Source organism: Apostichopus japonicus, chromosome 9 (assembly GCF_037975245.1).
Source record: "Apostichopus japonicus isolate 1M-3 chromosome 9, ASM3797524v1, whole genome shotgun sequence".
NCBI classification, from domain to species: domain Eukaryota; kingdom Metazoa; phylum Echinodermata; class Holothuroidea; order Aspidochirotida; family Stichopodidae; genus Apostichopus; species Apostichopus japonicus.
In genome coordinates, this window is record NC_092569.1 from 35,985,390 (window position 1) to 35,997,167 (window position 11,778).

Consider the following 11,778-nt stretch of genomic DNA (forward strand, 5'->3'; position numbering starts at 1 on the left):
AGTTGGCAATTTTTGTGATACTCTTTGGCTAGAATTATCACTTTATCAAGATCCACAGATGTAGGTTATGATAATGGATTCACTCCATTTGTTTCTGTTATTCTGTTACAATGCATATATACAATATGTTAATACAGGTTTAAAAGCAAAATTGCCTGTTTCTTAAATGTCTGACATTTGGGCAATTGTTGCAATAATTAAAAGAGTAAGAATGTTGATAAGTATTATATGAAACCCTAAATGAAATATAAGATCAGTTGTGAAAGGTTTCTAGAAATATTTAAGAAAGAGAACTTCTGTTGCCTCTTGATTAGAATGGTAACATTTGACTGTTACAATGATCTCACCGGCATCCTCCCTACTCAACAAATAAGTGTTATGATGATAAAACTGGTTGTTTTCAGAATGGTTTTCCTACTCTGTAAACCCTATAATTTCTCAGTATCTGAAGAAAATTGTCTTCTTCAAGTGATAGTATGTGTTAAAACTTTGCCCACATCTGACACCATTTTCTCCTCCCCCACCCCCAGGGGTTCAGTGAAAGTCAGAAAATACATTGGTTGATGTTGTCCTGCACTTTGAATTATTTAGAGAAATTTGAGGTTTACTTCAGTATATGGATGATTCATGTCATTAAGCATCCTCCTGTAAATATCCTGGTTAGATGTAAAATCTATTAAATAAAATCAATACAAAACCAATGTTGACATCTTTTATTTTTTTTTACATATACATTACATTTACAGGTAAGCCCAAGTCAAATTAAACACAGCGTGTCTTTAGCTAAATTACTTTATCGGTGAGATGCGAAAAACTACAAAGTCCTTACTTCTTACGTCAAATCACATTTTCTCAATAGTTATTAAGTGGTGCAAAAGGTCAAATTACGGGTGCGGACATGAAAATTATGTAGCGTGGCGATTCCCAATATTGCATGCTTACTACATTTCACTTTGAACACAATAACAAAGAAGTGTTTTGTTTTGTTACCCATATTTTTTTACCTGTAATCATCCAGGCAGTAAATTTGGTTGTCCAATAAATGTAGCAAAGTAACAAAAACCACCAATATGCATACGGCAAGAAATAATATCTATAGGTTTAGTGAATAGAACAGCAGTTTGTGGGCTGTAAAACTCATCTTCAGGTCAATCATAGGCCTTTCACTGTTTATGTTTTTATTTCATTATCTCCATGGTGGTTGAAGGTGTAACCAATTTATTATTTTACCCATCTGGAGGTATTTAGTTACAATTACAATCTGCATTTGATGTAAACAACTACAGTAGTCATCCACTGGGCGACCTACAAAACTGACGAAGGCTGTACAAATAGATATTTGGTGGTCTCAGATGATGTTAACAAGTTTATACTAATACTTATTATTTATAGGGCCTACAGATTACATTGTCACATACTGCTAAACCAACCTTTCAGGCTTTAATTGTACACCCCTTCCCCCTTACTGCACCTTAACCCTCTGCAAATGACCCCTCTAAAGGTGATGTTAACACTGAATGCCCCACTGAACATTAGTACCAAAACTGTGCAAACACACTTCTGCAAATGACCCCTCTAAAGTGATGTTAACACTGACTGAATGCCTTCTTAACATTAGTATAAAAACTGTGCAAACAGGCTTCTGCAATGACCCCTCTAAAGTGATGTTAACACTGACTGAATGCCTTCTTAACATTAAACTCTGCAAACAGGCTTCTGCAATGACCCCTCTAAAGTGATGTTAAATCTGACTGAATGCCTTCTTAACATTACTATAAAAACTGTGCCAACAGGCTTCTGCAATGACCCCTCTAAAGTGATGTTAAATCTGACTGAATGCCCTACTGTGCAAACAGGCTTTCATTATATCCTTTCTTGCAGTAGTGGGATTCATTATCCAAGATTATTTGATATTCATTATGCTCATTGCACATACAGTGCAACACTCTTTGGAAACATCTAAAAACAGCAAAACAACAACAAAAACAACATACCAGGACAGTCTCAGCCTCTTTACCAATTTCCATGTCTCTTGTTCAGATGATTATTGAACAAATTGCGTTAGTGATATCATTAAGCATAAGCCTAACACTTCCCAAGTATTGATCATTCTTGACAGCAATTCATCTGAAAGCTGCTTAATACCTTCCTACATTGTACATTCATTCAAGCTTCTGCAGTTATAAATATTAACAACAACTTCATACTTTGACAGTTGTTGACATGTAATGCCCTTTGACCTTGGAGTTATGATGTCTACAAGATGAACTCGATTGGAACTCTGTTACCTTCAATGACACTTTACGATCTACCAATTTCAGACGAGACTCTAGTACTCACCGAGGGAATAAAATGCGAAAGTATAAAGTTCAACAAAGCTGTACTTTATGAGTTACCATGTGTTTTCAAATCAAAGTGGCATTTGGCGTTTACATCAATCAAGAATAAACTGCATGATACATAGTCACTTGCTTTTGATCAATTGATATGTAGCTGCTTTGCATCAGAAAGCAAAAGACAGCCTAATACATAAATAAATCAAATTTAATAAATGTATATCATCATGTTTGTTATTGCAGAATAAGATCTTACCCTAATTTCCATACAATGTTTGAACCAACACAGGTTTCAAGAGTACAAATAATCAATAGGGAGAATTTAAACACCAACCTGGCAACTTTTTTACCATTTGGTTGTCTGAACAGCAAATTTGATTGTTCCTAGAAATGTACCAAAGTAACAGAGAATGATCAATATGTGTACAGTAACTGGTACAGTAGGAGAGGTATGTAGGTTTAGTGAATAGAACACCAATATGTACACTGTAGGAGAGGTGTGTAGGTTTAGTGAAATAGAACACCAATAATTACACTGTAGGAGAGGTGTGTACTAGGTTTAGTGAATTGAACACCAATATGTAAACTGTAGGAGAGATGTGAAGATTTGGTGTCTACACAGTAGGAGAGATGTGTAGGTTTAATGAATAGAACACCAATATGTACACTGTAGGAGAAATGGGTAGGTTTGGTGTTGAGAGAGCCAGCTTTGGGCCAGTAAAGCTCTCCTTGCAGTGAATCATAGTTCCACAACTATGTTTGTTCTATTTCAGGATCTCCATACAGTAGTGATGGAAGGATCAATACCAATTTATCATTTACCTCTTTGGTGGATTAAGTGTACTATGCAATCTGTATTTGATGTAACAACTACTTGTCCGCCAAAAAAACGCCACAGCTGATTTTGGTTGTCTGAACAGAAATTTGTTCATCTTGCATGACCATTAAAAATTTGCCCCAACAGAATATTAAATTAATCCAAGAATTATGTTTGGAGTTTGCATTGCCATGCAGTTATGAATACCACAGACAAAAAAACAGGCTAAAGAAATTTTTTAAAAACTAAGTTTGGTTTTAAACATATTTTTTTACTTCATCTTAGGGTAGCATGGCTGGCAGTTTAGTTAAGTTAAGTTTGTTAATGCACATTACTAAAATGGCACAAATGTAGAACACACTAGAGTGATTCATTCTTCACTGTTGTAGTAATAAGTGTGTTGTAAATTTGTATAAATTCTCACCCAAAATGGCACAGACAATTAAAAGCCTAATTCAATCTGTTAATTACTGGATCCATACATACAGTATATATGCAAATGTAGTCAGCTGTTATCTACGTGATAAAGTGGTGAAAGGTTCAATTCCCCCTCAAAAATTCCCCCAACCAACAAAAATACAATTTTTTGCAAAGATGTAAATTACTGTACATAGGAACTAGAGAGTTTTATGAGACAAAGTTCTTGAGCCTTCAAAACTGCTCCGTAATTTGAACACTAAATTATACTTGTGTGTTTCCTGTTGACATGATACAGCTACTGTACTGCACAATCGAATCGCCCTCTTACTGAAAGTTGAAAACACAACAACCTATACTGTTGGTTGGCATTTCAGTGTTCATTATTCAGACAAATCAACATTTTGAAAAGCACTGAACAGATGATCTAGTGTACTCTCTGTACTAAGGAGTGTTTGTTAATTCAAGAGAAACTATATCCAGTCATATGACTGAAAGAAAGCAATTCATTTCTGGTGGGAAAGATCAATTTAGACTACAAAAGGCTTGCTAAATTGGAATGGTTAATGAAACTTGCATACCCTGTCAAGTACTGCTGCAAGGTTATACAGCACAGTGACTCAATTTTTATGAATGGAAGAGTAAGTTAGTACCTTAATGAAATCTGTTTTAAATGTATAGGTAGCTTCCACAATAATATTGCAACTGGTTTACTGTAATGCTGAACATACATCAAACTTTTGAAAATCCTAGCTGTTTCAAAATTAAATCTCAATTACTTCCTCTGTGTCATTCTCATCATTGGGATCTGGAATTTGACTTCTCTCTGGAAGGGATTCCTGGTTGATGGCAAGAGATAGCGAGCCAAGTCTTTCATTCAGCTGGTCACCTGACATCTCAGGTGACAAATCAGAGGACAGGGATACATTCTGGGAGATTCGCTGGTCATAAACCTCTGTGTGTTCATTGGCAGTTGGTTGCGAATCTTCAGATTCACTTTTAACAGTTTGTGACGATTCTTCTTCGCCACCGGCAGCCTCCTCGTCTTCGTCTTCACCCTTTTGGGGTATTTTCAGTCCAGCGATTCCTTTCTTTGTCGCTGTCAGCAAATCTCTCTTGATCCTCCTCCTACGAGACGGATCTGACCGTCTCATCTGTGACATGTTATCTAGATCAATAATGTACACATAACCAGCTATCAGGAGCTCAAAGGACCGCTTCTTGCTACGGTAGCCATCCTCTATTTCATGGTTCGTTCTTTCATCGTATTGCCACCACCCATTTCTACCTTCGTAAAACCAAGCGTATCTCTCCGGAGTCACACTGGATGATACTGACTCGAGGTCGTTTAATAAAGTAGGGCATTCAAGGAAACTCGGTGGAATAGCTTGACGGCAAAGGGCACATCTTTGGCTTTGGTTGGCAGCCCCTTTTACGCATAAGAAACAAAACACATGGCCGCAAGGTACTTTGACTGGGTGAATACATGGCTGTAGACAAACAGGGCATTCTGGATGGACAACTGGAGGTGGCAGAGGTGGTGGTTCCCTGACCGAGGAGCTGGCAGCTGCTAGATAACATAAGTGAGAGGAAATTAACATTATAAATTGAATGCATGTCCCATACTTAGGAAAGTTACATACCTTAAATGCTTTGAACAAAGGCAACTGCAGTATGAGGACTGTATTGTCCACTGTTCTATTAGTTTACAGAGGCCTTCATTAAACACCCATATCCTACTTGGGAGGACACTAGGCCTGAGTCGGCTAAACCCAGATACCCAACCCAACATTAGGGTACACGAATCAAAAATGCACCAAACGGGTACCCGTTTTCTGGGGGGGAAATCGCTAACTGCTACGCGAGTGCTTTCAATAATACCGTAGGTCTGCATGTTTTGATTAATCAAGACATGTGAATACGAAAGATTAATTTCATGAAATAACTTTCTTGTAGTCTGGTATTTTTAATTACATACTATTTCAAGTGTTAGCCATTCTTAATGATTCTTTTACGAGTGTGGATAAAATCACTCAACACTGAAAATGAAACTCAACTGAAACTACTCAAAATTAAACCTTCCATCTATCGCAACAGCAACAATGTAGTAAAAAGCTACATTCCCTCTTCAAAACATTACACATACCTTCCAAACAATAGCCAATTTCCAGCTAATTGAAAGTTGTAAACAAGGCTACTGTTAAGGCAAGATTTTCCCATTGACTTAGTGTACTGTAAGATAGCAGCAATAATGAAAGTATTCCATGGATATTTTAGTTCCAGCTAACTGCGTAACAATTTGAGCGAATAAACAGATGGTTAGGCTAGATTTCCATGTTGACTATTTGTGATTTTAGGCTACCATGTGGTCGGATATTTGTGGGGATTTAACACAAACATAGTTTGTCTTTGTTGTCATCAAGTACAGTAGCTAGCCCTGGTAGTCCACAGCAAGTGATTCCTCAAGATCTCATATTTGTAGCTACTGTATACGGGTAAACAAAACAAAACAAAGTGGCTTTTTGCTAAACGTTTATTCTAAATGGAACATTAAGCGCTGGATCGCTTCACAGTCACGGCCGTAATGTCTGTTTAATTCAAGTTGAGAGCTGAAATTTATTACGGGAAACTCCGCCTTGGCAAATTTTGACATGGGGGATTTGAAATCAACTTACGGGAATCGCGCAATCCTGTGGCTAATGCGAACACTGGATCGTAGTAAAAGAATCAGTTGGAAGTATTTTTTATCAAGGTTTTTCTTTATTTCACATGCATGACATCTAAACATGAAATATAGTTGTTCATAACATAGTTGTTCATAACATTGATTAAGAAAGGTATATTTTGGAGATGTAATGTACAGTAAGGTGGCATAGTAATCTGCCATTTATAATGTATACTGTATGTTGTGTTTGGTTAGTTCTGGGATATTTTTTTCACTATTCGGTCCAGACTTTCAGGTACCTGTTACCGGAACGGGTAATGATAACAGGTACCTGGTTCCGATTGTTTGCTACCCGACTCAGGCCTAGAGGACACAGGATAGAAGTTTATACTACTGTAACTAGATAAATACATTGCTTTCAAGAATTACCGATTTCACAAGAAATACTTTAACCTTGGTATAGCTTCTGTTATGTACTCGTTAAAAATAGTGTTGCTACGATAATCGTTTTCAATATCGGTATTGGCCGATATTTGCAATATCGGCAGCATATCGGTATCGGTAAATTTTGCCTAATTGCCGATAACAGCAAACCGATATTGAACTTTTCTTTTTAACAGCAGAGCTACTTCTTTATACTTGCAATGATTTGTTAATCTGTCCAAGACGATCCATTACTTTAGCGTCAGTTAAACTCAGATTCATTTCCGATTAATATCCATGTAGACCTGACCCTCCGTAACCTCTAAAAACACGTCTACGGCGCGCGAATATAACCAATGACCTTCGTTCGTGAACCTTGGCCTACACACAGCATTAGTGCAGCATACATACACTGTACTAACCATTCATTTTCCCAAAGGCCTCCGTGAAAACCTTGAACATGATGCATAACTGCACAGTTCAGCAGTGTTGGAAAACCTTGTTCAATTTTCGCGAACACACTGCCGATTTCCCGCCTGTGTTCGCCCAGCGAACACGCCGAGCATCCGTAGCGTGCGAGCATAAAGGCGTGGTGTCCAGGGGCCCGCCATAGGGCCTTGGTGGGGTCATGGGGGTAGAACCCCTCGTGGGAAAATTTTGGCATTTTTTGCGTGTCTGGCGATGAAAAAAATTCGCAGTTGCGTATGCAAAATACTGACAACTTTTTTTATTTTAATTGTCACGAAACTGATGAAAATTTTAAAATGACAAGTTAGAGTAGCTATATTATGTTATAAAATGAAACGAGATTTAATCTGTGTTTCAATCTTTAAAAAGTACACATTACAAAACCTCCGATGTTATGAAACAAACAACGTTCAGCAAAGCCCTGTTTCTAGACTGCCTAACAATGAATAGTGTGCACTATGCGTACATTTTTACAACTGCAATGTTTAACCCTATACCCAACTACCACGGTTCATGTGCTGTGAATTTTCACAAGTATATACCTTCCCACACAACTGTGAGCTCATCCCCAGTGAAACACCTGTTTGTTAACATTTTTTGGCACGTTGCCAGGGAACTTTTTAGTTACGTGAGATCCGTAACCGCCGAGGTGGTTAGGCTATTTGCTATACACTTAAGTATGGTAGGATATAATTTTTTCCGTATTTTTGGAAAAATTTTCTAGAAAATACTTTCTTTTTCCCCCGCTTAACAACAGATTTGGTCTTACGGTATATTCATAAATGGATGCACTAGAGCCTTGTTTACATGACATTAGTTGCATTTAGTACGATATGCCAGTTTTGCGTGAATTTTTCGAAAGTGTTTTGCTCGATCTTTCGTAATATTTGAAAGGTGTACCACCTTACTTTCCGTACACAATTGGTCATTTCTCTACTGATTTTCAGTTTTTTTCTCTATTCGGTCAAGTGAATAAGTTGTACATTGAGTATAAACACAATAAATTTTAACTTTTACATTGTGATTGACAGTTCGAACCTAATTAAGATGCAATTTTGCAAGCATACGTTAACACTGTAGCTACTTGTAAGTCTTTACGAATTAAGGCTCACATTTACTGCGTCCATTTTATTATCGTGTGCAGCGCTGCAGTGAAAAAGATTCCGGTTGGATTTCAATTACCATTTTCTTTTTCAAAATCAGGAAAAAAGTCATTCCTTTCAACTTAGGACAAAAGGAAAACAAAACACCATATTTTGTTGTTTACTTGAAGATTTATTTGTGAATGTATGCATGACTAAAGAGTACGATTTTGCCTTTATTTTGTCTGTTAAAAAATATCGGTATCGTATCGGTATCGGACCGATATTGGGATGATAATATCGGATATCGGCCAAAACCGATATTGGTAATATCTGTTGATGTATGTAAACTTATTTGTGTGCATCCTGTTCTCTGTTACCACGTTTCTATGTTACACATACTGCATTACTCTCTCTTGCCTTATCTGAATAAAACGTGACAGATCCTACTTTTATTGTTGAAATCATCTTTCCACCGTCATGGCGTCTACAACAGGTTATGGGCCCAGGCATCGGCTTTTATTTGACGGTGATGAGGAGAAGTATGAACTGTGGGAGATAAAATTCCTAGGCCACATGCGATTACAAAAGCTTCACAAAATAATTTTACCGTCGGAGGACGAAGTTGATGAAGAGAAAAATGCAGAAGCTTTCGCGGAACTAGTTCAATGCCTAGATGACAGAAGCCTATCGTTAGTTATTCGTGACGCGAAGGACAACGGTAGAAGAGCCCTAGAGATTCTTCGTGAACATTATCTATCTAAGGGGAAGTCGAGAATTATTTCTCTTTACACAGAGTTAACCTCCTTAAAGAAGGCGAATGACGAGAGCGTGACTGACTACATGATAAGAGCTGAAACGGCGGCGACTTCACTCAAATCGTCTGGTGAGGTTATAAGTGACAGTCTACTGATTGCAATGGTTCTGAAAGGGTTACCAAGCGAGTTTAAGTCCTTTTCTACTGTGATCACACAAAAAGACAAAGTCCTAAAGTTCAGCGAGTTCAAGGTTGCCCTTAGAAGTTTCGAAGAAACAGAGAAGTCTTGTGGTCGACAATCCAGGGATGATAGTGTCATGAAGATGGAAAGCACATGGACATCAAAAACAAACGACCGACAGCTGAAGTCAAGCGACACCAGGAAACATGGAGGATTCAACGGGGCATGCTATACATGTGGAAAGCATGGACACAGGGCAGCAGACTGCCGAGCTAATGACCAAAAGAGTAAGAAGAGATGGTGTGACATATGCAAGAAGAGTAACCACGACACAAAATGGTGTAGGAGGAAAGATTCGGTTAAAACTTTGGACAACTCCCAAAATGATGTTAAAGGTGAACACCATTTTCTCTTCAAGGTGGGCTTCGATACCGATCAACTAGATAGGGTACATGAAGCAAAAGGTCTGTTAGTAGATTGTGGGGCAACAACCCACATAATTAATGATGAGTCAAAGTTTGTAAGATTTGAAGATAACTTCAATCCCAGTGACCATTACATTGAGTTAGCTGATGGCAGTAGAAACAACAATGTTGCCATAAAGAGAGGTGATGCTCAAATTTCACTTGTAGATTCGACTGGTAAAACCCAAACAGCCATCTTAGAAAATGCATTATATGTACCATCCTTTAAGCAAAATATCTTTTCGGTGCAAGCTGCAACTGAAAAGGGTGCTTCTGTTCAATTTAAGCCAAATGCTGCAGAGTTGGTGAGTCCAGAAGGCACCAAATTTAATATCGAGAGAAATGGTCGTCTGTATTACCTGAATAATACAATCTCCAATAAGATTGCATCCCATACTTTGAAAGAATGGCATGAAATTCTTGGCCATTGTAATGTAAAAGATGTGCTCAAACTGAAAGATGTCGTAGAGGGTATGAATATTACTGACCAAGCACGATTTGGATTGTGGCATCTGCATAGAGGGCAAAATGACACAGTATCGAAATAGAGAGCCTGACAAGCGTGCTTGTTCTATTTTGGAACTTGTGCATTGTGACTTAGCAGGCCCGATTGAACCTATTGCCCGTGATGATTTTCGATATGCAATGAGTTTTGTTGATGACTATTCTGGCCTTATTATGGTGTATTTCTTGAGAGAAAAGAGTGACACCCTGCTTGCAACTGAAAAATTCCTGGCCGATATTGCACCACATGGCTCTGTAAAATGTATTAGAAGTGATCAAGGGGGTGAATTTGTGTCAAAAGCATTTGAATCTTTGCTTGTAAAGAATCATATCAAACACGAAAAGTCAGCGCCATATTCCCCACATCAAAATGGTACTGCTGAAAGAGCATGGCGTTCACTGTTTGAGATGGCAAGATGTTTACTGTTACAGTCACAGTTGCCAAAGGCACTGTGGACTTATGCTGTTATGTTTACAGCATATGTTCGTAACAGATGTTACAACTCAAGACTTCAGAAAACCCCATTTGAGTTATTTACCGGCCAAAAACCCAACATTAGTGGTATGCATGTTTTCGGTACCATCTGTTATGCCTACATACAAAACAAGAAAAAATTAGATGCTAGAAGTGAAAGAGGAATTTTCATAGGCTATGACAAGGGAAGTCCAGCTTATCTTGTCTATTTTCCTGAAAGCCAACTAATCAAGAGAGTCAGGTGTGTTAAGTTTCCAAAGAGAGCTGACATTGTTTCTAGTGGTGATAAGTCTAGTGATCTAGCAAGTAACCCAATTGATGATGATAGCCTCATTATGAGAAATAAACCAGAGTCCGTCACAGAGGAAGAACCACCTGTTCAAGCTAGTGATAGGAGACACGAAGCTGTTAATCAAAATGTCAACCCTGAGCATATTGCAAGGGAACAGTCTGACCAAGAGAGTAGTAGTTCTCAGAGGTACCCACGTAGGGAACGAAAAAGCCCTAAGTGTCTTGAAGATTACAGCATTGATAATGATGACAGTGTAAACTATTCAATACATTATTGCTACAGGTTAGCTGATGTACCAAAGACATACCAAGAAGCTATCACTTGCCCTGCCTCAAGTGACTGGCAGAAAGCTATGAAGGATGAGATGAGTGCCTTGAGAGAGAATGACACTTTCGAATTAAATCCCCTACCAGAAGGTAGGAAGGTAGTGGGAGGTCGATGGGTTTATGCTGTAAAACTTGGCCCAAATGATGAAGAGCAATATAAAGCTCGCTATGTTGCTAAGGGATTTTCCCAATTACCCAATGTTGACTACAATGAGACATTCTCTCCGACAGCACGAATCTCATCCATCCGAGCGTTGATGCAATTGAGTATTCAACATAACTTAATTGTCCACCAAATGGATGTTAAGACGGCTTATTTAAATGCTCCAATAGATTGTGAACTTTATGTCGAACAACCAGAAGGTTTTGCAGTAAGTGGTAAGAATGGTGAGAAGTTGGTCTGCAGACTGAAGAAGTCATTATATGGTCTGAAGCAAAGTGGTCGAAATTGGAATAGCCTTTTGCATTCCTACTTTGTTGGGGAGAGTTATTCTCAATCACTTGTAGACCCTTGTGTGTATACTAAACATGAAGAAAATGATATGACCATAATTCTTGTCTGGGTTGATGA

The 11,778-nt window shown here is 38.1% G+C and overlaps 1 protein-coding gene across 2 annotated transcripts in view; it reads right to left on the reverse strand.

Moving 5' to 3' along the window:
• Positions 1–698: 698 nt before the first annotated feature.
• The window catches only part of LOC139974590 (E3 ubiquitin-protein ligase rnf146-like), a 13,296-nt gene continuing 2,216 nt past the window's right edge, over positions 699–11,778 (reverse strand). The window contains exon 2 of one of the 2 annotated variants that reach the window (XM_071981837.1): positions 699–5,140. In XM_071981837.1, the coding sequence (XP_071837938.1) occupies positions 4,335–5,140 (806 nt within the window). In that variant the 3' untranslated portion in view covers positions 699–4,334. The remainder of the gene's footprint in view (positions 5,141–11,778) is intronic. The other variant, XM_071981838.1, reaches the window with a different exon arrangement.